The 26,658-nt window shown below is 40.7% G+C and overlaps 1 protein-coding gene across 3 annotated transcripts in view; it reads left to right on the top strand.

Moving 5' to 3' along the window:
- PLEKHG4B (pleckstrin homology and RhoGEF domain containing G4B) overlaps positions 1–26,658 on the top strand; it is a 200,406-nt gene that overhangs the window by 140,924 nt on the left and 32,824 nt on the right. For 2 of the 3 annotated variants that reach the window (XM_073332598.1, XM_073332600.1), the window contains 9 exons: positions 647–733; positions 1,861–1,977; positions 2,985–3,083; positions 3,933–4,075; positions 7,176–7,314; positions 8,850–8,972; positions 9,692–9,856; positions 14,963–15,876; positions 23,385–23,637. In XM_073332598.1, coding sequence (XP_073188699.1) covers positions 647–733; positions 1,861–1,977; positions 2,985–3,083; positions 3,933–4,075; positions 7,176–7,314; positions 8,850–8,972; positions 9,692–9,856; positions 14,963–15,876; positions 23,385–23,637 — 2,040 coding nt within the window. The remainder of the gene's footprint in view (positions 1–646; positions 734–1,860; positions 1,978–2,984; positions 3,084–3,932; positions 4,076–7,175; positions 7,315–8,849; positions 8,973–9,691; positions 9,857–14,962; positions 15,877–23,384; positions 23,638–26,658) is intronic. The other variant, XM_073332599.1, reaches the window with a different exon arrangement.

The following is a 26,658-nucleotide window of genomic DNA, read 5'->3' on the forward strand; positions in this document are numbered from 1 at the left end:
AAGAGAGAAAACACCATCAAAGCAATACTGCATGAAGCAAGAAATATGAATGTCATCCTGTATTAGTTAAAGTATTTAAACTTCAGTTACTATTTGAATGTGTATAGTTTACAACATGATGATGAAGTCTCATGTTGATGTCAACCTATGAGGATTCAGCAAACACTACAGGTGAACACACATATGTGAGGTCGCACCAATGCGAGAACCACAAATACAGTTATATGTGCGATAGACAAGATTGGCCATGATCATTGCAGGCTACTGTGTCCTTGTTTTGTGCTGTTCGCATTTTTCACCTAAAGCTTTTAATGCCTTATGGGAATAACGTAGTGTAAAGCAAGGACACATACATCATAGGTTAGTCACTAAGAAAACATAATTGCAGTTGTAGAGTAATCCAAGTTAATTTTATTGAAGAATAAAACAATGTGCTCCTGCAACAAAAAGAACCGAATTTGACCCCATAACTTCATTTATTATAGGAAAAATACATTATTTAAAAGTAACGATTTAAAGATATCTCTTGTCTTATGATGCTCATTTTAACCAATCAAGCTGAATTTTAAAAAACGGCAAAAAGGAAAAAGGATTGGGAGGTTCATAATAAAGCATTTCTCTAAATTCATTTTGCTTTGCTTTCCAGAGTGCAGTTCCTCACTCCATTCATAGTGTCCTGATACTGACTGAGAAGGAATCTGCATTTAGACCTGACAAAGATACTGCAATTCAGGTAACATTAAGAAGAATGTGCATGATATTTTGTAAAGTTAAAATTTTGTTATGAAAAGTTTACTTTGCAAAATGTGACTTTAGGACATTTTATTTTGTTTACAAGAAAGTGACTTTGTTGTTTTTAAGGGGCAAATTCTACTATTACTCACTGAATAATACCTTATACTTTGAGTAGCTCCAATTCAGTAGCACCTTACTGTGTGAGTAGTGCCACTGAAATCTCTATCTATCTCTAACGTGCTTCTCAATGCAGATCTGATTTTCGGTACTTATGTGGCCGCCATCACCATGATATCTGAGCACATCACAGTTATTAGTGTATTCATCCTCACAACAGCCCTGTCATGTAAGGAATGCAAGGGTGGCAGAATTTGCCCTTTTATGGCTAGACTTACTGCGTAAACCGGTTTGCTGAATTGTATAAGTGGGTAGTCAGAAGTATGTTTGTGTGGATTGTGTTCTTTGCAATAACATAATGACTTACTGCTGTTGTTTCCTATGCAGGAATTTTATAAATAAAATATTTTTAAAAATACAAAATTGATGGATGTTTGAAATGAGAATAAAGGGAGCTGAAGTTAAAGACCAGAAATGAATTTATTATTTAAATCAAATCAATCAGAACAGAAGCTTGTTCTCCTGAACTTTGTATGTAGAGTTAAAATATACTATTTTCTCCCAATAAAACTTGATACCCAAAGAATTTTTAACAATGTCTCTTTTTTTCTTTATATGTAATATTCTATTGGCATAGTTGGTTGTTAGAGACAGAAGTCACTTGAGATTTTTTCCCTTCAATCTTATATATTTTAACAAATATATAATAGTAACAGAAAATATTTTCTACAAATAAGATGTACTACTTTGGGCAAGATCTTCAGCTAGTGCAAATTTGCATAGCTCCATTGACTTCCATTCCAGAAGACAGAGTATTACACATGAAAAAAATCTGAGACCCAGTTCTTGACTTCACTAGATCTGCACTCATTTATACCCGCTTGAGGATCTGGTCCTCTGTCTCAAGAGATTCTGTAAAAGATTTTGACAACTGGCACTATGTACGTTTTTCCCAGTAGTTTGATTTATGGCATTAATACAGCTCCATTCACAATTTTTCTTTAACAGTATGAAGTCCTCACATCACTGAAGGCTCTGCAAAAGCACATTGACTGTACCCAGTTGACAGCAGAATTTGATGGAGCCTTTCTGTATAACCACCATGACTGGATACGTTTCCGAAAGGTAAGATAGTGCTTGCAGCTCCCATTACTTGTTCGCCTCTGATTTTATTTTCCCTTTTAGAATGTTCATGATGGAATTTAGTAACTTTTATTCCTCATAAAAATAAGAAACAAATTGTGCTAGTTAGAGTCTTGTACGCTGTATGTAGGTGGTGTTGAAACTTCACCACATAGCTCTGCCGCTGTATTCTGTTAATCCCCGGCTAAGTCAGTCCTTGCTCAGTCCTTGGCCTCTATTCAGCTATGTCGTGGTTGCAGGATTCAGACAGATTTCCACTCTGGATTATGTTAGAATTGCCAAACTCACTTTCTAACACGTATCTGAATCACTATGGCCAGGTCCTCAACTGGTGTCAATCAGCTTAGCTCTGTTAAAGTCAGTAACAGGCCCTGAAGTTTTCTTCATGTGCAGTACTTTGTCCTCTGGCAGTGAAGTCAATGGAGCTATGCCAGATGAAGATCTGGGATCTATAGAGACTGTATATAACCACACATTCCAAATACTGACTTGGAAAGCAATGACCTTATTTAAGGCTATGCCTATTTTGATGTTAAAAAAACAAATCTGTGTCGAAGGTCTAAACGCAATTTTTATGCCCATTTAACTATTTCAGTTAAGGGAGTAATTTTTTTTTACTGAAATAGATCTATACCACCTTTAGTGTGAATGCACTAAATGAATGCACTGGTATAAAAGTGCCTTTTATCTTTGTAGCTTATTCCCCTTATTAGTCTGGCGTATTCCCTTTATTCCACTTCCCATTCAGGAATAGTTATACTGGTATAACTGCACCCACACTAAGGGGATTGTACCACTTAACTATACTGGTTTCAAACTGGTATAGTTAAAGCAGTACAAAAACCACGTGTAGACAAGCCCTTATTGTAATTAACATACAAATAACTCTTTGTGACCATCTAGGACACTTCAAGTTTAAGAAGCCAAAGCTATTTCCTGAGACTGTCTTTTTGAGTGTTTTTACCTGTCATTGTGTTTTATTGCTGCAGAAACTGGAACCCTTTATTACAAACTGCAAAGAGGCCATTGTCTTTCTACAGAACTCAGTCTGTTCGCTGCACTCCAACAGAACCCTAAGTACAGTGCAGGTAAGTATTAGCTGATGTCACAAATGCTATGCCTTGAATTCAAAAAACTGGAAGCCTGAGGTAGCTCAGTAATATATTATGGTGGTTATTAGAGAGAAGCTGAGGAGGAGATATTTGGATCCTGTCTGCATCAGGTTTAGACCAGCATTCAGTTACGAGGTCAGAATAGGGTGTCAAGGTTTAGATCTGAAAGCACCAATGTCCCATGAGCTGTTCTCACAAAATTTGAAACCAAGATTGTAGACATCTTGCAAGATGAGCCCTTCTCATAAGGTTTCTGCCACACCTGAAAAACAAACCCTAGAAAATAGACCCTTTGGGTTTTTTTTAATGCAACACAAAACTATAGGGATGGGTTCGGGTATAGTCATTCAAATTTGCATCCCTTTAATTTTAAAGGAGTTTGGATTCAAGGTTTCAGTTTTGGCTCATCTCTAATTATGGTTTTTTTAATAATTTTCTGTTAAAGGTGCCAGTTTACTAGCCCTGGAAATTGAATTCCTCTGTCTACAAAAGAAGCACAGTTTAGTCAGTAATACTACAGGCTTCCCCACACTGCCTTGCCAGAGTGCCTGAATCAACCTGAGGGACCAAGTGTAGTGAATGAGAGAGTAGTTCAGTTTCCATAATGTTTTGGCCAAAAATTATTGCTAAAGCTGGTTCAGCTCCACCAGTAGAAGCAACACTGGGAAATGTAAGGCAAAAATTACAGGTGGGAACCAGGCATTAACAGGGTTCTGTTACTTCCCTGACCAATGTGCCCATGGATTTGTTTTATAAAAGCCACGCTATGGTACCGATACACTGGCTAGGTGTCTGGTAAAATGAGATTGTGTTTCTCCTGTATAGGAAGTCAGTGACTTAATTGACAAACACAAGACAATGATGAAACTTGTTTTGGAAGATGCCTTGCTGGTAACATTAAGGCTAGAGGGTGGGACAATCCTTGCAAGACTCAGGAAAGAGGAATTCTGCAATACAGAAGACTACCGGTAGGTGCTTGCTTTGCAATAAGTGCTGCATCAGAGACCCATGTTAATCAGAGAAGGGAAAAGGGAGAGAAAGGGCTTGTCTACATGGTGCTGCAGTCCAGTGTGTGTGGGGGCGGAGGGGGAGAGCAGGGTGAATTGTAGAGAGCACAACATGCTTGATTAAACTGCCCATGTAGACCCTGCTGGTGTGAACTAGAAGTCCTGTAGGAGCTGGCAGCGATGAAGTCCTGTAGGAGCGATGAAGTCCTGGCAGCGATTGAAGTCCTGTAGGAGCACTGTAACAGGGTCGCTGGCCCATCATATGAATCTGGGCTTGGCTCTCCTATTCCCATCCAGGTGCTCCCAGTTGGGCCAGTTCAGCATGCAGGGCAGCATTTGGGGTCATAAAAGGTCAGTCAAGAGCCAGAGCAGACTGAGTCAATCAGACAAGAGGGGTAGGAGATGGAAGCCCCCGGAGAGAGAAGGTGGTTCCTGGGAGAGCAGCCAGAGGGGTTTGTGGCTGGCATCCCCTACCCAGAGCCTAGGGGCTGGAAAGAACTGACAGCAAGAGGAGCAGCCGCAGAGGGCGATGCTGTTGGCTCTAAACCAGAGAGCTAGAGCCAAGGGCTGAAGGAAGGGGGAACAGCGGAGCGACTTAGTCCCTGATGTCTCCTTGCCAGAGAGCTGGGCCCTAGAGGAGACATGAGGACACTCCCAGCTGAGAAGCGTTTGGGAGTTCCTACTGCGAAGAGCAGGGTTGTGCCCCAGAAGGAAGGGCTGGGGTGGCTCTTCTGACAGAGGACGACTGACTCGGGGTATGTCTACACAGCAACTAGACACCTGCTGCTGGCCCTGCCAGCCAACTTGGCCTCACAGGGCTCGGGCTGCGGGGCTGTTACATTGCTCTGTAGATGTCTGGGCTCAGGCTGGAGCTGGGGCTCTAGGACTCTGCGGGGTGGCTGGGTCCCAAGCTCGGGCTCCAGCCCAAGTCTGGAAGTCCACAAAGCAGTGAAACAGCTTCACAGGCCTAGCCCCTCAAGCCTGAGTCAGCTGGCACGGACCAGTCGCTGGTTTTTCTTTGCTGTGTAGTCATACCCAAAGAGTCCAGGTGTAGTGGAAGACACTAGGATGGTGAGAACCAAGCCGGGTTTTAAAGGCTCCATGCACTGGGGGATGTAGACTATGTTTTGGGACTACTGGTTATGGAGTTTTGCACTATGTTTTTGTTAATAAATTATGATGGAGCAGTGGCTCTCAACCTTTCCAGGTTACTGTTTCCCTTTCAGGAGTCTGATTTGTCTGGGGTACCCCAAGTTTTTCACCTCACTTAAAAACTACTTGCTTACAAAATCAAACATAAAAATACAAAAGTGTCACAGCATACTGGTATTGAAAAATTGCTTACATTCTCATTTTTACCATATAATTAAAAAATAAATTGATTGAAATATAAATGTTGTACTTACATTTCAGTGTGATACTTGAGCTTGTTTTTCTCTTGTGAGCTTTGTCTGAAACCCGAGCCCTGCCCCCCAAGGGCTGAAGCATGTAAGAGCTTCACAGGTCCCACTGTGGCCACCCCTAATGCCGGCTCTTCACTTGCGACCCCAAACCCGTCCCACAACCCCCCTTTGGGGTCACAACCCCCAGGTTGAGAAACATTGATCTAGATGAGTTGAGTACCCCTTGGAAGACCTCTGCATACCCCTGGGGGTATGTGTACCCCTGATTGAGAACCACTGGACTGGAAGATGAACTTGTATTGAGTTACTGGGGAGCCATGAGGAAAACTGAGACAAGGAGCCATTTGCAGGACTTCCCCAAGGCCATGAGGGTGTGCCTGAGAGGAGACCACTCATTGAGAACTATGTTAACGCAAACTAAGGTACCTTTTAGTTCATCCCAGCAGGGTCTGCCTGGGGCAGTTAGAGTGCAGCATGTTAGAGCACTCTACAATTCACACCCTTGTAGACCAGAATGCGGCGCCATTGTAGTCATCTCAAAGAGAGAGGAAATGTAACAAGGGGAAGATATGTGTAACACCTTAACAGATTTCATGTTCCCTCCTAAGGAGAATAGCAAATATAGATGTTTTGTGCCAGATACTGCTCTCATTTATACATACACAGTTCCCAGTGAATGAAATGGGATTTACATCTAAATCGCCTAGGGCTGTATGTAGCATTTGTTCCTATGAAGTGATCGACCTATGGCAAAACAGAGTAATAAACATTAAATTTTCCAAAAATTTCAAAATGAAGTAATTTTAATCTCCATCTGAAAAAGTGCTTCTCAATTTAACTGAAAATTTCAGAGAAACTTTTATCATATACTGGGATTTAAGCTTCAGATTTTCAGAACATGAAGTCAAGATATCTATTTTTGGTGGGGGGGTAGAGGCTGGCTGAAACTCAGTCTTATAATGGAAGACTGGTTGCAGACTTACGTCTGGAGAGATTTGGGCCCTCCCTAATTCAATTATTTAATACCTCATGCAGCGTGAGATAGCAAGGGGGCTGGTGGGCAGACACATACCTGGGGAGTCAGAAGTTAAGATAGGCAGGTATTATGCCAATCTGATCAGATTAGGTAATCAGAGTGCAGAGAATTTTATAACTGTAATAAGGTCTTGAACCTATAAAGTGTTTAAGCACTTGCCTAACTTTAAGCACATGAGTAATCCTGCAGACTTGAAACTTTGCTGAAAATCAAGGCTTTATATACTGCTCTGGGTTAGTGCAGCCTGGCTGGCTGAAACAACTCCATTTATATACAACAGCCAAGGTTTTCAAAAATGACTAGTTATTTTTGGATGCCTTAGAGAGTCTGCTGAGCTACACACACTTGAGCACCCAGCAGCTGAGATACCTCAAATCACTGGTCACTTTTGAAAATCTTGGCTGCCATGTGTCTGTGGTTCTGAGTTGGATACATTTTCCTTTGATGAGTTGAACAAGCAAACACACAACTAATACGTTCTGTAGTTGTTGGCTTGTTGGCCCAAGCCTCCTTTGCTTTGCCAATTAACAGCTTTGATGATTGTCGTCTTCTGAAACATAGAGTGGACTCTTCTGGCATTGTGTTTGCACTGGACATTTATGTGTCGTTTCCCCCCTCATAGAGATGCCATGGAGGCAATAACAAGTTTGTACAATCAAGTAGATGAGGAGGTCCATAGGCTAGTTCTCATATCGAATAAGTGTCTGCAACAACTGGAGAATCTCCAAGAAATAAGAAAATTTGAAGAAGATTGTGATCAGGTCAGTACTATTTTTGAGATTTAATTTATACCAGCTATAGGGCTAACCTTCCATTTTTCCATTCATGGGGCCAAATTAATTAGAATAAGCTGTGAATATAAGCTACATATTGGGCTGGCCATTTAAGTGTGTATGCAGTGCAAATAATGTTACAGTTCAGAGCAACTGCACCTGTATTCCTTTGTGGTCCAGCAAGGACACCCACTCTTGGCTCCAGGCTCCTCAGCTGTCACCTCTCCTGGGCAGAAACGTGTGTCTCTCTCTCCCGCCTCACCTGGGGTTTTCAGGCTGCATAGACCCTACCTACACTGGTGAGTTCCCTAGCAAGTCAGACTGCCTAAATAAGTCTGCTTTGCTTTCTTCTCTGAGGTTATGAACAGTTATAATTGCCCACAGTTGCAGGTTACAACACAGCCCTTTCTAAGCAAGCACATTTATTCTTAAGTTGAAAGCACTACACAGAAAACACATTAAAACAATAAAAGAACTTGCGTGCCTGCGCATAAGCCAGAGATCCTCCCCCCATTCTAACAAGGGCTCTGGTAGGATTCAGTCCTTGAAACCCCAGCATGGGGGTTTTCTTTAGTCACAAGTTCATAACAGCTTTTGCTCAGAACAAGAACCCATATGCATAGGTTAGTCTTTCCTTTCTACAGCCTGGGTCTGTGATCTGCAGAGACCTTGAATAGGTAATCAGCCAGGCAGTGGTTCTCTCCTCAAGGCATAGATTCAAAAGGTTGTGTCCTTAGATTTGCATTCCACTCCTCCCAGATATCTCCTGGGAAACCCACTTCACTTTGTGGGTCCTGAAAGTTTTTGTTTTTTTTTTGGTCTGGTACTTTGTTTAAAATAGTTCTTTGAAGCTAATAGCACTTCTCAGATTTTACACTGGCCATGTCTCCCCACTAGAATAGTTATGTACAATCCCACAATAATACATAAACTTTGCATTTATACATTGGACGGTAAAGCTATTTAAATTTAATTCAGTAAGGTCTCCCAAAGTTATTGCAGGAATCTGTGCATATCTGTCACAAGGGTAAACTTTCCAAGTCAGGGAAACATCTGTAATAAATTCTGAGTAAAGAAAATGTAAATATTTTAATAAATATTTTTAAAAATTAGCACAGACCTTTCGGCTCTTTGTATTCAGTGAGCTGTTCTAATTATATTTTTATTCATTAATCACTAATGATCTTGCCCTGCAGTCTCTACACAAGCAAATTTCTCACTGAGTTCAATGGGAGTTTTGCCTGTGTAAGGAGTACAAGGTGAGGCCTAACATATGGTGCAAACTAATATATGTTTGACTAAAGTGTCTGTTACTATATGCAGTATATAAAATAGCTTTCTAGATAAATTGTATATAAGGAGAGAGAGATTTTTTTCATAGTTTTGAAATAAAGAATTTAAAAGATTTATTTGGTGTATGTTCACAAGAGTTTAATTTGCTTTGATAAAGTTGCTTAATTTCTGTGTTAAATATAGTTTACTCTTTAATTTTAAAAAAAAAACAAATCTTGTATCCTCTATAGATAAAACTCTGGTTTGAAAATGAAAGCGAGAGATATCTTGGCCCCTTAGATCAAGAGCTGCTTTCTCTGGAAAGTGTGAAGAAGCAGCAAGAAGAATTCAGAGTTTTCAGTGACAAAGTGATGGTAAGTATTGTACTAAGGAACACTTGTTTTTGCTTTTGTTATTTTAGTTGCATTGGCAATAGCCTAGAAAACTTTTGCCGCCCCAAGCAATCAATAAATAAATAAAGCCGGAGAGCTGCTGAAGCAAAATATCGGGACAAATGGCGGGACAAACAGCTAAATATCGGGATAGTCCCGATTTTATCAGGACGTCTGGTCACCCTAATGTGTGCAGATCTGCCATCACAGTACATCCGTGAGGAACAGTAGTACACAGGCACAGCAACCTCCTAGAGCCTGGTAAAGAGAAAAGTTCAGCTTGTAACTATTTCATATAAAGAAATTACATCAAGAAGGATACAGGAGAGCTGTTACTTGCAAAACAAAAGTTCTCATGATGATATTAAGTGCAACATAACCAGGACTCCTCTGAACATGTAATAATTCTTTTCAAATATTCAAGCTTAATTGACTGTAGTTTTTGCTCCATCATATCATTATATTCTTTCTGGATGCTTCCCAAAAGAAATTTAGATTAAAAAAAGGCCAACAGTAACTTTATATTAGCAGAACAGTATGAAAAAAAGAGTGATTATTCACTTTTGACCTTTGTTCACTTTACAGTTGGCCTATAACAAGATTTGTTGATATTGTATGGAGTAAATGACAATGCTGAACAAGAATTTGGACAGCAGAAGAAGCAATGTACTAATGTAGTTGTTTCATTTTGTATTCAACAGCAATATTGTGAGAAAGGGCTGCAGCTGATACAAAAGAACTGCTCACTGAACTTGGAAGAAAAAGTTCAGGCCTTCAGGAGTTATTTGAGTAATGTCAGCACTCAGACAGAGAAAAGGAAGAGTGAGCTGGAGAAGCTGATTCACTTGTATGAGTTTTACGAGACGGTAAGAAAAACATTTCAGGTTCAATACAGATTTACAGTAGTTTAAATATTTGTGCAACAGTATTCCATAAAATGTGTGTTATATGAGCCCCTTCTCCTCCACTCCAAGGTACTGGAGGTGCTAGTGAGTCTCCCAGGGTGCTGGGAGGTACTGATGCACTTTCCCATACACTGCACCTGCTAGCAAGATTTCTTTGACGTATCAGTGCTGACACTTAGAATCATAGAATAACAGAGTTGGAAGGGACCTCTGGAGGCCATCTAGTCCAACCCCCTGCCCAGAGCAGGACCAATCCCAACTAAATCATCCCAGTTCTTCTTCTTCTTCTAGTGCTTTTTTGTTTGTTTGTTTGTTTTGCCATGTCCTAGCTAAAGAGTAGTTTGTCCACGAGATTTCCAGTGAGGCCTGTTTGAAAGACCCTGGTGAGGTATAGCCCACAGGATCAAATTTGAGGCATGTCAAAATGGCTTGTCAGAATCTGGCAAACATCCGAAGGACTGTGTTGACCCCTCAAAGTTCACCAGAGCAGTGATGAACTTCAAATGTTTTCTGAAGTAATTTGTCGTTTGGCAACTTAAAATGACATGCTCTGTTGCACCCACTAACACCCCCACAATAACGTCTTTAGGAGCAGGGATCCCCTCCTGCAGCCCTCCTAGGACAACAGTATCTAAAGCCAGCACAAGTTAGTGTCAGCACATAAAGCCAGAGCTGTATTGGTCATTCAAGTGCCTGAGCGAGAGTGTATTGGCATTTGCTATTCCCCAGAGTACCTCAGCTGTCCAAATAAACAACTGAGAATGGCAGTTTTTCCCCCCCACTATCTGGATGTCTGTTATTTTTCTGCTTTGCATTAAGTGTGGTGTATATATTGGAATAATGGCCAGACAGAGGGCAGAGAGATCAGCGTCATTCAGAAATGCACAGAAGCACCAAGGGTCAAAAGAACAGGCAGAGTTTAGGCAGGATATTACATGTGTAGCTGCAACCCATGAGTGCAGTTTGGGGGAGTTAGGAGGGGCATTGCCGTGCCTAAACTGCAAGCCTCAAGCAGGCACATAATTTGCCGCCCCTTCTCCCACCAGTGCGCAGCCCCATTGGCCCAACTGGAGGCCCCAACCCTATATAGAAGTCAGACTATGCCTATGCTGCAACTACAGAACAGCCGCTAAGCTGGCTGTTCCCTCCCCAGATCCCAGAATCTCAATGAATCTAATGTCCTGTGCACTGCACATGCAATCACAAGACTGGCAATTAAGAGCTGTTTTAAAAAAAAAAAAAAAAAAGTATTATAAAATTATAAACCCAGCCAGAAACAGCAGCACCAGAGTGAGACAGATTTTCCTACATGGACCACAGCCTGGATCTCTTCTTTCTCTTTTGAATGTGTAGGCAAAACCTTTTTAAATCTGCCCTATACACAGATAGTCATACACTGCTCTTAATGTGCAATCCAAGAACTTACATACCCGACGGGCCAGAATTTTCCTCTGCACAATTATGAAGCGCCAAATGACATAATAAGCACCTTTACCCTTTTAAATAATCGTTTCTCTGCTTCTATAATGTAAAGGGAATCAAATGAAAAACATATAAACCCAAGCTTTTTCATATGTATGCTATGTATAAAACCACAGAGCAAGCCATCCTTACTACAGCAAAGCTACAGGTGAAAGCACACAGTAAGACATTATTTATCTGTATAACCGTAACACCCAGAGACATCCATCAGGATTAGTGCCCCAGTGTTCTAGGCACTGTACGAACACAAGATCTCTGCCCAGTGGCGCTTAGAGTTCAAGAAGATTGTGATCTCCACTGGAAAAATAATTATACAAGCACAAGGTAAATCAGCTTCAAAATAGTTAATCTGGTGATGGACAACCTCAAAAGGGTCAGAATTCAATCTGGGCCACCATCCAAAAATGTGGCTGCTTATCTGAAGTCTCCACACTATGGAGGACCCTCACCCAATACTGGTCTTGTCTTCTCAGAGCAAGGATACTCACCTCTGGTTTCTTTGAAGACAGGCCAGTTCTTTCTTCCAGTTTCTTCAGAGGGGAGGTCCACTGCCTCTGCAAATTCAGGATCCTCTTTGAGGACATAATCGGGCCTAGCCCCATACCTTTGAAGGGAGCAGTACAGAACCACACTCAAGTCTTTGCAAGTGGTTGTTGGGTGACCCCCAAAAATCAGGCCCTAGGAAAATGACTGTTACTCAGGTCCTGATTCTCCTCTCACTTACATCTGTTTTACATTGGTGCAGTTCTTTGATTTCACTGGAGATACTCTTGATTAACATCAGCGTACCCAAATGGAGAATCCGGTCCTAAGGGTTTTGGTTTTTTCCCCCCTTCTTGTGATTCTGAAAGTTCTAGTGAGTAGGTAGCACAGAATATCCATGCAGATTAAATTAAACAAGGCTAGTTTCTGTTGGATATCAAAGTTGGCGTTGAAAACCTTTTCTGTATAGCTTCTATATCTTAGAAAAATTGCTTCATTGAGATTCATTATAAACACCACTTTTATGTCACAAGAACTCTTTGGCTCCCAGGAACAACCTAAAAGATGATATTTTGTCTGGTTTAGAATTTTTTAAAATAAGTTGGTTAACAACTGCCAGTAGTATAACAGTACTTGTTAACTTGTGGGTCATTAATTTAGTAATCTAGGCTCTGATCCAGCAAAGCACTTACGCACATACTTTAACACATGGGTAGACCCACTGATTTCAGTGGAAGTACTCGTGCTGAAAGGTACCTGCACTTAAGTACTTCACTGGATCAGGACTTACATTGTATGTACAAGAGGCCGCAGGGTTGAATCCTGTAGAACAAAATTCCTTGACAGGAAAAAGTAGTCTTGAGGTGAGATACAAGATTGGCAGTCAGGCATTCTGGGTTTGGTTCCCAGCTACTTCACAGAGTTTCCTATGTGACCTGGGGCAATTCACCAAACCTTATGAAATGGGAATAATAATTCCCTACTTCATGGGTGTTGAGGCTTAATTCACTAAGGGTATGTCTACCCAGCAATTTAAGCCTAGGTTTAGTGAGACTCGAGTCACCTGACCCATGTCAGGGAACCCTGCACTGCGTTTTAACCCTACATTAAGGATTTTCTGACCTGTGTTCAAACCTAGGGCTCTGGAGTACACATTGCAATGCACAGACCCTTGTCAAAGTAATGCTATTCCAGAGTGCCTAGTGTCCGTCCCTCCCCCCAGCCCCGCCATAGTGTTGATGTTCTAGCCCATGGTTCTCAACCAGGGGTATGTGTACCCCTGGGGGTACACAGAGGTCTCCCTGGGGTACGTCAACTCATCTAGATATTTGCCTCGTTTTACAACAGTCTACATAAAAAGCACTAGTGAAGTCGGTACAAACTAAAATTTCATTCAGACAATGACTTGTTTATACTGCTTTATATACTGAATACACTGAAATGCAAGTACAATATTTATATTCCAATTGATTTATAATTCTAGGATAAAAATGAGAAAGTCAGTAATTTTTCAGTAACAGTGTGCTGTGACACTTTTGTATTTTTATGTCTGATTTTGTAAACAAGTAGTTTTTAAGTGAGGTAAAACTTGGGGTACCCCAGACAAATCAGACTCCTGAAAGGGGTACAGTATTTTGGAAAGGTTGAGAGCCACTGACCTAGCCCTACACATGTGTTGCACTGTGGGAAAACTCTACTGCCCACCCTGTTTCCTAACTGCAGTGGTGCTGTTGATGGGACTCATTTGCCCATGAGGAGCACAAATACATAAACTGCACAATTAGCTCCTTTGGTGGCTGTCTCAGTAGAATGACGGCAGTTTGAGAAGGCTTTATACTGAACTACCATCTAATCTGAGAATTGGGCTCTCCAACGCTGGGCTGAGTCACATTGGCAGGAAAATGCCTGTGTGCACCTGTTCTGAGGATAATTAGCACATCAATGTTCAGGGTTGTCAAACTATTTCAATGAAACTTTTTGCAATTCTTAATTTTTAAAGTGGGATGTTCAGCAACAGGATTTTTGTTTGATTGTTTTTTTAGTTAGTTTTGTCTATTTTGAAGTTTGACACAAAATGAAGGTATCAGTGAAAACACACATACATGCACCCCAGCCTGGCTGCTGCCAGCTGCAGAGCAGTGAAGTGCATCCCCAGGGCTCATGGTGCAGTGTGGGAGCCATGGGAGCCAGCCCCAAACTTCCCCACCGCCTCCCGGGATCCCATATCCCTTATCCCTGCCCCCACCACACCTCACGGGGTCGGGATATGGGATCCCGGGAGGCGGTGGGGAAGTTTGGGGCTGGCTCCCATGCTGCCTGGGCACCTCTGTAACTCACAACCCTAGGAAGGATGGGGGGGGGGGAGAAGGGCTGGAAGCAAGGGCCAGAGAGTGGAGAGGGACCAAATAGCTGCCCTGCAGGGAGGTGGAGCTGCTGAGGTGTTGGGGATCATCCCTCCCCTGGCTGTGCTGAGTCAGGAGCTCTGCCACTCCCACTCCCGGCAGGGCAGCTGCTTAGTCCCAGCTCCATTCTCTGGCCATTGCTCCTTCCCCACCCACATCCCCATTCCCCCGCCCTCCCTGGGACTGCACCACAGATTGTTGGCATAGAGGGGACTAAGGAAATTGTCTCATGGAACTTTGGGATACATCCAGAGAACCTCTGGGACCCGAGTCAAGCCAGAGCCACATGCACACAGGAAAGCAATAGGCTTGGACCCCAGGTCCCAGCTTAACACGGGCTTGGACCCTCCAATCCTGGGTTCAAGCCATAGCTTAACACAATTGGTGTGTGGACACAAGGGGGTTTAGGCTTGAGCCCAGGCTCAAGCCTGGCTTAGATTGCTGTGTAGACATACAATAAGAAGCAAAATTCAGCCCTGTGTAAAGGGACAGCACGATGCCTATTCAGCACGTATATCATGTTAAGATCTATTATGAGCACTTAAATGGGACTTAAATATTGCACAGGCCTTTTGCTGGTCCTCTGCACAAGATTGACTTTCACCCTGATATTTGTAAATTGCTTTGAGATTCTAAAACAGAAGGTGTTTTATGAGTACACGGTCTTATTATTTAATGGTATTTTTCACTTTTAATCTAGGCACGTGGGTGGATGTTACACTGCAATGAATATCTTGAACATCTTACTGTGGAGAACAAATACTCTCCATCAGTGATTCAGAGTTTGCAGAGCTACCACCAAGAAGCTACAAAAGTTTCTGCAGAAAACTTTCAAAAAGTGAATGAGATGGTATTGGGTCTGGCTAGCAAAAAGGAACTAAAACAATGGAATATTTTATGGCTAAAATGTCAGCAAACAAGGCACCATTTAGAAGAGGTCCTTTCTGAAGCTCTCAAAGGTTCCAACAAAGAAACTTCTCGCAGAGTTCCCCAGGAAGCTGATGCAAAAGTTAACTGTGAGTTTGATACTGAAGGTGCTAGACAACCAAGTCAGTCCTTTTCTCGACTTTCTTCTAGCACTGATAATAACATTTGGGATAATGTTAAGCCATTGCATAAACCTCAGCATACAAGCCTGCCATCAGGAGTACAACCTTTTTTAGACCAGGAGAACACCAATCAAAATATGGATGTATATGTGCCGTTTAATGCATCTCTGCCACAGACATTTACTCCTCTCTTGGGTGGGCTTCAAAAAACTAGCCCAATCTCAGAAGATATGGACAATGTTTCCACTTCAGGATCAGCCTCCTGCTATTCTGAGCCAGTCCAGTCACCAACTACCCGCCACAGAAAACATCCACTAAAGAAAATCATGAAGAAAACTCAAAGCTTTGAGTTTACTCAGCGCGAGAGCAGCTACAGCGAGTTGCACCGCCATGGATACACTGGCGTTTATATCAAGGGATTGGAGGTGGCCAGCAGTGTTGCTGCTGAGAAGAAATACATGCAGCGCTTGACTATTAAAAGCCCTTTGATTAGTAGAAACCGCAGTTTATCTTCCCCATCAAGGATCCATCATACAGAAGAAGAAGATAAAAAGAGAGCAGGAAGGTGAGAAATGGCCACAACACAATCCATTTTGTTGAGGGAGGAACAAGTAAAGTACTGTAATATTCTAAACGCTTTCTGGAAAACAGTTTAAAAGAGACATTAAATTCAACATACCGAATACAGAATAAGTTGTTCTTATTTTAAAGGGACACTGTCAAGTCATTTTAGACCCAACACTTAGGTTTGGTGGGGCTGGGGGAGATGGTTTTTGATAGTTTATACAACTTAATAGACAAATTCTTAGACTTTTTACTTGAGGCCCACTGAAATCAAGGAAGAGTTTAGTGGAAACTGAGTAAGGAGTTCAAGATTTAAGCTCCAGTCCTGCAAAGACTTACACACATGCTTAACTTTAATGAATCTGTAAACTCAGATTCTGGAGAATTGCTAATATAGTACCCATTTTTAAGAAAGGGGAAAAAAGTGATCTGGGAATCTACAGGCCTGTTAGTTTGACCTCAATTGTATGCAAGGTCTTAGAACAAGTTTTGAAAGAGAAAGTAGTTAAGGACATAGCGGTCAACAATAATTAGGATAAAATACAACATGGTTTTACAAAAGGTAGATTGTGCCAGACCAACCTGATCTTTTTCTTTGAGAAGTTAACCAATTTTTTAGACAAAGGAAACGCAGTGGATCTAATCTACCTGCATTTCAGGAAGGCATTTGATACGGTTCCACATGGGAAATTATTAGTTAAATTGGAAAAGATGGGATTTATATGAGAATTGAAAGATGGATAAGGAACTGGTTAAAGGAGAGACTACAACGGGTCGTACTGAAAGATGAACTGTCAGGCTGGAGAGAAGTTACTAGTAGTGTTCTTCAGGGATCAGTCTTGGGACCCATTTATTTAACATTTTTATTAATGACCTTGGCACAAAAAGAGAGAGAGTGCTAATAAAATTTTCAGATGACATAAAGTTGGACGGTATTGCCAATATGGAGGAGGACCAGAATATCATACAAGAAGATCTGGATGACATTGAAAACTGGAGTAATAGAAATGGAATGAAATTTAATAGTGCAAAGTGCAAGGTCATGCACTTAGGGACTAGCAACAAGAATTTTTGGTATAAGCTGGGGACATGTCTATTGGAAACAACAGAGGAGAAGGACCTGGGTATATTGATTGAACACATGTTGACTATGAACCACCAATGGGCTGCAGCCATGAAGAAAGCTAATGCAGTCGAGGGATGCATCAAGTGAGGTATTTCCAGTGAAGACAGGGAAGTGTTAGTACAATTATACAGACCACTAGTGAGATCTCATCTGGAATACTGTGTACAACTCTGGTCTCCCATGTTTAAGAAAGATTAACTCAAACTGGAACAGGTGCAGAGAAGGGCTACTAGGATGATCAGAGGACTGGAAAACCTACCTTATGAGAGGAGACTCAAAGAGTTTGGCTTGTTTAGCCTAGCCAAGCGAAGGCTGAGGAGAGATATGTTTTCTCTCTATAAATACCTGGGAGGGAGGGGAATTATTCAAGTGCCAATACGGACACAAGAACAAATGGATATAAACTGGCCATCAATAAGTTTAGGTTCAAGATTAGATAAAGGTTTCGAACCATCAGAGGAATTAAGTTCTGGAACAGCCTCCCAAGGGGAGTAGTGGGGGCAAAAAACCTAACGATCTTCAAGACTGAGCTTGACAAGTTTATGGAGGGGATGGTCTAATGAAACTGCCTGCAATGGTATGTAGCAAAGCTGTGACTGCTAGTAGCAAAAATCCCCAATGGCCAGTGATGGGACACAAGATGTGGAAGGCTCTGAGTTACTACAGAGAATTTTTTCCCAGGTGTCTGGCTGGTGGGCCTTGCCGACATGTTCAGGGTACAACTGATCACCATATTTGGGGTGAAGGAATTTCCCCCTGCTCAGATTGGCAGACCCCGGGGGGGGGGGGGGGGAGGGAGAGGGGTTGCCTTCCGCTGCAGCATTGGGCACAGGTCACTTGCAGGCTTAAACTAGTGTAAATGGTGGATTCTCTGTAACTTGAAGTCTTCAGATCATGATTTGAGAACTTCAGTAAAAGCCACAGGTTATGGGTCTATTTACAGGAGTTGGTGGATGAGGTACAGTGGCCTGCAATGTGCAGGAGGTCAAACTAGATGATCATGGTTAGGGCCCTACCAAATTCAGAGTCCATTTTTGTCAATTTTACATTCAGAGGATTCTTAAAATCATAAATTTCATGATTTCAGCTATTTGAATCTAAAATTTCAGGGTGTTGTAATTGTAGGGGTCCTGACCCAAAAAGGAAATGTGGGGGGGGCGGTAGGGCAGGGGGGTTTGCAAGGTTATTGTAGAGGGGGTTGCAGTACTGCTACCCTTACTTCAGCGGTGCTGCCTTCAAAGCTGGGCAGCTGGAGAGCAGTGGCTGCTGTCCGGGAGCCCAGCTCGAAAGGCAGAGCTGCCGCCAGCAGCAGTGCAGAAGTAAGGATGGCCTGGTATGGTATTGCCACCCTTACTTCTGCTCTGCTGCTTGCAAAGCTGGGCCCTCAGTCAGCAGCCTCCACTCTCTGACCGCCCAGCTCTGAAGGCAGCAGCACAGAAGTAAGGGTGGCATCGTATGGCCTCCCTTACTTCTGCAGTGCTGCTGGCGGAGCGCTGCTTTCAGAGCTGGGCACCTGGCCAACAGCCACTGCTCTCCAGCCACCCCGCTCAGAAGACCGAGCAGAAGTAAGGCTGGCAATACTGCAACTCCCCTAAAACAACCTTGTGACCCTCCTGCAACTCCCTTTTGGGTCAGGACCCCCAACTTGAGAAATGCTGGTCTCCCCTGTGAAATCTGTACACTATAGGGTTAAAGCACACAAAAGACCAGATTTCGCGATGGGAGACCAGATTTCAAGGTCCGTGATGTGTTTTTCATGGCCGTGAATTTGGTGGGGCCCTAATCATGATGGTCCCTTCTGACCAAAGTCTATGAGTCTAACTTTACTCATTGTGAGCAGTCCCACTGAAAATCAATAGGACTATTCAGAGGGCATAATGTTGAACACGTGTGTAAATCTGTTCAGGATTGAGGCCTTGGCCTAGTATGAAAATAAATGTTTCCATATTTTTTCAATATTAATGTGTTGGGATTTTTGGATTTAAATGTTTCCCTCCAGTTTTGGAAAACCAACCCATTGTGCTATTACTTAAGAGTCGGAAATTGAAACTAACGAAAGGTTTCATTTTCCAAGCTGAGTGAAGTGCATATTGTAATCACACCGCACAGTTAAAAGTGAATTAGATTTTTTTAAAAAATTTTAATTTTAATAATCTGACTAACCATGGTAAAGAACTGCTTTAAATATATTATTTTTATCTTGATAGTGTTCCATAAGGAAATGACCATTAAAATAATTTGTTTTTCTTTAAGATAAAGTATATTTGTATTAGAGTTGCTGACAGAATATTAAGGAAATACAGATAAACATCATTTACAAATTCAGAGGGAATTTAAACACTGTCTTCTGCTCCAATTTGAAGTTCTTAAATTTCACTATTTTTTTTTTCTGTCAAACTTACTTTTGGTCTCTCTCTCTCACACACACACACTCTCTCACTCAAGATTATCCCAGTTAGTGCCAAAAAAAAAAGTTAAAAGGAAGACCAAAGTTTGACTGCTTCTAAAGAAGGAAACTGAAATCAAAATCTATGATTAAATCGACCTATATTTTAATAATCTTGTACAAAAAAAGGAAAAAAACCTAACTTTGTGTGTGTGCCTGAACAGAGCTCAAGATTTATGTTTGTTTTTTAAAAGTCCAGCTGTTCATATTTGTTGTCAGTAATTGAGGGCCAGATTCTGATACTCTTACACACACTGAGTAACACCATACTCTGCAAGCAATCCCACTGAAGCCAGTGGTATTACTTATGGAGTAAGGTGATATTCAGTTTGAGTAAGAATATCAGAATGTGTCCCATAGCAGTTCATAAATAATCATACATTTTGTTTATAGTATCTGTGTATTATAGCTTTCAAGGGGTTCAATTCAGCAAACCATCTTTATTCAGCAAAAACTTAAGCAGATGGTTAAATCCCATTGATTTAAAGATCTTGAAGTTAAGCACTTGCTTAATTGTGTTTACTGAATCGTAATGTTACCATCAATTTGTTCAATAGAGGAAGAATGGACATCCTGTGTGATCTTTCTTGCACAGAAATTGGTGTTTTTAAAAAAGTCTGTTTGGTTTCCATTTTTTTAATCTGTAAATGCTGCTTTTAAACGGTCCAAAACACACTGTGCAAACTGAATTATGTACTTTCCTCTTTTAAAACATATGTACACTGACTTTTAGTAGTTACAAAAAAAAATCCAATACAATCAAAATAGTTTGTCGTTTTATTTGACTTTACTCATTTCATAAAAAAGAAGTTAACTTTGGAATGGCTCCACTTTTCCATAATGCCTTCTTATAAAATTAGGATTCTTTATTTTTCCACATTTAAGCCCCAATCTTGCAGACACTTAAATCCATGCAAATTTGGGTACTTATCTCCAGACAAAATTCCTTAATTTGATTATCTAATTATTCTAGACCAAGTCATGGGACCACAGACTTTTATAGTATTTCACCAGGCTCAGCGGTTTAATGGGAGTTTACAAAAACTGCACCCAATCCTGCAAATGGATGTGAGAAAAGTTAGTCCAGTAGAACCACTGCAGTCAATGGCATTTATCAGATCAGTCATTTTTATTCACATTTGCAGGATTAGGATTTGCAGGATTAGGTCTGCTAAAAGTTTTTTTTAATGCATTTGTATTGGATTATGTATTTATTAAAGCATAAAAAGATAAAGTTTTGCTTATGATTTTCAACTCCGGAATGCCATGAGTTACAATATGGTCTTCATTTCCTTATGGAAATGTCCTTTAGAATTTAATAGGGACAAAATTTTATAGATTCTTATTGGTTATCTTAAAACCTACCACAGTTAATAAATACTGGCATACTTTTTGTAAGATTTTTTTTATTTTTGATTATCCTATAGAATTCTATTGGAAGTATTTAATTTTTCTGTTAAATTATATAGGACTTTTCCATGAAGCGTGAGGCAGAGTACAATGTAGTGATTCAAGAGTGAGGCTGAATATGGACTTGTGAGGCCTGATTTTCCTGTCATTTACATGAGTTTCACTTTTTTAGAGAGAGTCCTTATTTACACTGGTATAAATTAGTGGGGAATTAAGGTCTTAGGTTCTAGTCCCAGCTCTCCACTGACTCAGTGTGTCACCGTGGGTTGTCTGCTTGGCACGTGTGCAGAAGTGCCAATCCCAACCATTCAAAAACCATGAGTCAAGCCCTAAAATACATAAACTTGTCTTACAAATCATGAGGTTTTTAAAATGTGGGGTCCATTATTTACCTTCTTGCATTTGTTGAGCTTTTGGGGGGGGGTCATGTTTTCTAGCTTTTCTCTGCAGCCAGGAGAGCTAGAAATGTATTTATTAAAAAACCTCAAGATTCTCATGTGTTCACCTGACTCCAGGTGCTGGAGCTTTAAGAAAAACACCAAATACCATGGAAGTCAAGATAAAAATCTTGAGAGTTGACAATGCTGCTTCTAAAGAGGCCAGCCTCAACCTGTCCCTTAAATTTTTTGTGACTCTGATTACTCATAGGTGGAGCTGGTTTGAACATTGCAAAATGGGAAGCTTTCAACAGAATTTTTTATGAAAATTTGAATTTTGATGAAAAATGAACTAATTTTTTTCACAAAAACTGTCATTAAAATGTCCTGTTTTTCATCCAGCTCTAAAGATGGGCAAACTAATGCTTCTTTCACAAAGTTTTTGTGCAGCTTACTTAATGTTTGCGAAACACTTTCTGACCTCCTTTCTCCCTCTGGTGAGAAATGGAAGAAAAGAGGTCACAGTGTAATGCTTTGAGATCCCTGGATGAAAGGCACTATAGAAGTGCAAAATATCATTATTTTATTATGGGACTAGAGATGGGCCTGGACTACAACATTTAGGTCCGAATCCAGATTTTTTTTCCCACCTCACTTAAAGCTTGTGGTTGTCCAGATCTGGGATTTCGTTTGGTGTTTGATCCAAGTTATTGGCCATAGAATTCAGACACAAATCTGGATTTGGATTCAACACCCCAAATTCAATGATTTTCAGATCTAGGGTTTTTAAGATTCAAGCTCATCTCTAATCTTGACACTAAAGAGCTACTGTAAGATGCATTTCCCTTTTTGGACAGGAAATCCTGACTGACGTTATTCTAGTTCGCCTCTTTGATGAAGGTTTAAGAGCTAGCCAATTTGGTAAAGGGAAAAAATTCATAATATAAATAGTTATGTCCCCCCAGCTGATGGAATTGTTAGTATGTCACCTCAGATGCCATTAAAACAATTTAATAAATAAAAAAGTTCTCCATATTGTCATCAGCTATGTCCACCTCATTAAATCAAGTTTATTCAGCAGCATTTCCCATCATGATGAATCTACTATAATGGTTGGGTTTTGTTTGATTTGTTATGTTAGAAGTAAAGATTAAAATCTGTTCCTGTCATTGTTAACCATCCAAAAATGTTTCTACTATTTTTAAGTTGTTTATTGAAATTATTGTAGGAATGTTAATATGAAAAAGAAAAAAACTTAGTTATTATGAAATCAAACTTGCTCTATATTGTATCATCAGAAGTTCAGATAGCTTCAATTCCTTGCAAATAAAGTATCCTAGTAAATGAAATCTCACAGAAAATAACACTTTTCTATACTTTATTTCTATGCTATATTTTATTTCTCAACCACATGGTCTATGAATGAAAATACACCTTTTTCCTTAAAGAAATTGTTTGCTTCTATGTTGTCAAATGTTCATCAGAAATTGTCTTTTCTTGCAAACTGATTGCTTCCTCAGTTTGCCATGTTTTTCCTGAATGCAGATCTTCCTGTAATGCTCGAACTGGTCACATTTTAATCTTTCAGAACTGAACGTGCTTTCTCAATGGGAGCTCATATTGTGTTAGAGGATATATTGTTTAGGGAAACTCATGAGAATTTAGCTATATGTTAGTTTATCATCCCAGGAATGTTGCTCTGTTTCCAAACGGAATGCAGGAATGGAAAAGGTCATGACACTTTTGCAAATGCAATAGAAAGTTCTTTAATACAATGAAAAAGTCTTTCCAGAGCTCAAAATTCTTTCTTTCTTTTCTGGCTGCTTAGCTGTTACACTACAGCTGTTGTAGACTGTTGTAAACCAAATTCTGTCCTCTGGTATGCCCACGTAACTCTACTGAAGTCAGTGAGAGTCCGCCATTGTAACTGGGGGCAAAATTTGCTCCTGAGACAAGAACAAAAAAAACTTGAAAGATCTGTTGCTATAATGATAAACAACTTAGCTGCCAGTGCTACAGTGTGATTTCCTCAAAGGTCAGGTAAAAATGAGCCAAATAATGCAAATAAGCAAAGACAGTCACTCAGTATTCAGTGATTACACATTGTCATAATTTGTCACTGTTCAAAACAGCTGTTCTGTGTCTTCCAGCAGCAAAGTGCAACATATAATGGATGAAATGATCACAACAGAAAGGGAATATGTTAGATCCTTAGGATATATCATCGACAACTATTTTCCAGAAATGGAAAGAATCGATTTACCTCAGGATTTGCGAGGGAAGCGGAATATTATCTTTGGGAACCTGGAGAAGCTTTATGATTTCCATTGCCAGTATTTTCTAAAAGAGCTGGAACACTGCAGAGACTTCCCACTGCGTGTCAGCCACTGTTTTCTCAGACATGTAAGTCCCATTTCCAAAGAAGGGTGAATTCTTAGAATCAGATATTTTGAGTTAATCACAGATCCTATGACAGAATAAATCATGTCACTTACCTTTTTTGTGTTTCTCATAGTGTGAATGATCTAGATGTCCTGTGACGAATGATTACTGTTGTCTGTGTATGTGTCCTGCTGTCTTCTCTCAGAGAGTTGTACATATACCCCTAGGTCCTCACGCAGCTGCAGCTTTTGATATCTCAAAACATGCTGGCTGGAATCTTTCTAAATTTGCTAGAAGTAATACTGCCTCTAAGTTTTCGGTTTTCTATAATTATGTTTTCTATTAATTTTGTTTCCTATTATGAACTAATGCACAGGTGCTCTTATAACATCATTTGCAATCATACTGGGAAAGTACCTAGTGTCATCTGATCACCCTAATGTCAACAAGTGAGTTGGGACGAGGGGGGCTGACATTGTTTCAAGAGGAAACTAATCTTAAATTCCACAATCTCACCTTATTGACAGTAATTTTCTTACAATAGACAAAGCATCAAATTGCCGCTTACACATCTGCTCTGACATGTGTGAACCACACCCGCTGAATATAACCGACATTTAACCAGAGAAAAGATGGTGGTATGTGCTCTCTGTGTATAATGTGTACATAGAGGGATGTGTATTGGATGACACAGGGCTGTCCCTATGGGGGTGCGAGGCCCAGGGCAGAAGTGATGAATTCATCTCTTCCGGGACCGACTGCGCCGGCCAATCATACCAGCCCGTGGGGACCCCCAAAGCGCGGGGCCTGGAGTGGTCGCCCCGATTCGCCCTACCCAAGGGATGGCTCTGGGATGGCAGAAGGATCGTTCTGCATATACCAGGCTGGTCTGATGCGTGGCTTGTGGTTTTGGGTATCAGGCTCCAGCATTCCACTCGTAGTTTAATTGAGGTATATGAACATTTCCACTCAGCTAATCAGATGTGTCTGGACAGAAAAATAAATTTAAAATATTACATTTAAAAGCACTAACATTTTGCTGTTTGGAAATGCCTTGTTGGGCTTCCTTCGCTGTGTGCCTAATTCTGACCCTCTGCTAGTAGGGAGTTCAGGGCACATCCCTTCTTTCAACATATGGGGAGTCTGCGTCAGCACGACTGATCCAGAGGATGGCGCAGCCATTGTGGAAAGGGGCATAGAGTGTCTGAAATGGTGCTGGTCTATTGTCAGGACCTGAGGAACCACTGATGGGGGTGGGGAGGTCATGCAAGTGAGCATGTCATTACCTTCCTGAGAGGCCCTGTGTGGACCAGGCCCCTCGCTCGCCTGCAGAAATCTCAGTATGGCGCTAACACAGGGCAGAGAAAGGGGGAGGGCTTTAGCAACATATGGCAGGGTTGCAGGGGCATGCGATTAATTTTCCTGAAGGGAAGGCCCATCTTTCAAAAGTTTGGGAAAAACGGATTTAAGGTCGATTTTTGCTGTTGGGATAAGTAGAATGGGCCTGGTGATCAGGATTTCCTTATAAAATGTTTTCAAAGATGTATCTTTGCATATTACGTTGTTTTAAAGTTGGCTTAACTTATAATTCCATCAAAAATAATGTTAATCGAATGCTACAGTGACAAGGAAAGCACTTGAACATCAGGAAATGACTGTTATGGTCAGAAATTCCTCAACATTTGACTGTTGTGTTAGACACCACCGGAATGTCCTACTCCACTCACCTTAGGAGTTTTACAGGAGAAGACAGTTCTGCACATATTACAAGCTGGTCAATTTTTGGTACACAGATACGTAGGGGATGTGAAACCCCTACCTCATTCACTGCACACCTTATTTAACCACGCATACCTGTGCAGTTCAGTCTTTCTTAGCCATGCATTCAAGTTTAGCAAGATAATCTGTGTCAAATGTATTGTACATCCAGATAAAGTGATTTAAATGAGTTGTAACAAGGAAAAATATATAACAGTTTTCACCAGAACATACAAAGGTTCTTCTCAAACAACACTATTGCTATTTCAACTTTATACTGGTCATTTCAATGTTACCAGTGTTAAAAAATAGGTCATTTTTACAATGGGAAAAGCTTTTTTATTTTCATTTTCCACATATGGCAAAACACTGGAATAATTTTTGCTCAGACTTTCCAAACGAGTTCATTTTGAAGTGGACACCATAATATCAGCCTAAAAACCAAAAGTGACTGGGAGCTGGGGAGGGGGGAAAGGCAGATGGGGCAGAATAGAAATGCTTTTATGCAACTTTTAACTATAGTGGTCATGGTTACTCTCACTATAATGAACTATTTTTCCCTACCTCTTTAACCACTTGGCCATCATCAGTCATGATTCTGTGGTCCTGAGTGCTCAAATACATTGGTTAAGTAGAGAGTACTGTAATATAGAAGGCTGGATACTTTTAAGTGAATAATTGTTGCAGTAGCAGCCCAGGGTTCAAGGGGTTTAAAATCTTTCCCATTGCTTGCTCCTGCATTTCTTTGTATTTTGTCTGTCCCCTTCTCCCATTTTGAACAGCATATCTTAACAAATACTGTCTTATTGTTTGTGATTCACATTAATTGAACATTATTCTTCAGTTTTTTTATTATATCTTACACAACTTTTGCCCCACTGTTATATTCCATAATAGCCATCTTTGTCTGAACCACATATCCTCAGATGTTGCTCTACAGCAGAAGGAGATAGGTTTCTGTCTGTCTATTTTTGCTTTCTAAACCTGCTTCACTTTAATAAATTCCCATAGTGTCTATTGAAGTCATTTCTGGCATGCGATAATTGTGTCAAAGCAACATTAAAAGAAATTGGGAAGTGAACATTAATGGCTTGAAAAACACATCCAATTTCACATGGTGTTTCTTTACTCTTTCCTAATGAATCTGTATATCCAGTATTAACCACAAAAGAAAATCCCAACCCTGACAATAAATGATTGATTAAACAGCCCACTGTGTTTTAAGTAAGGAGATGATCTGAAAAGGGAATCACTTTTGTTGTGAATGCTTAATGTAGGCCCCGC

The sequence above is a fragment of the Lepidochelys kempii genome, chromosome 2 (genome assembly GCF_965140285.1).
Source record: "Lepidochelys kempii isolate rLepKem1 chromosome 2, rLepKem1.hap1, whole genome shotgun sequence".
NCBI classification, from domain to species: Eukaryota; Metazoa; Chordata; order Testudines; family Cheloniidae; genus Lepidochelys; species Lepidochelys kempii.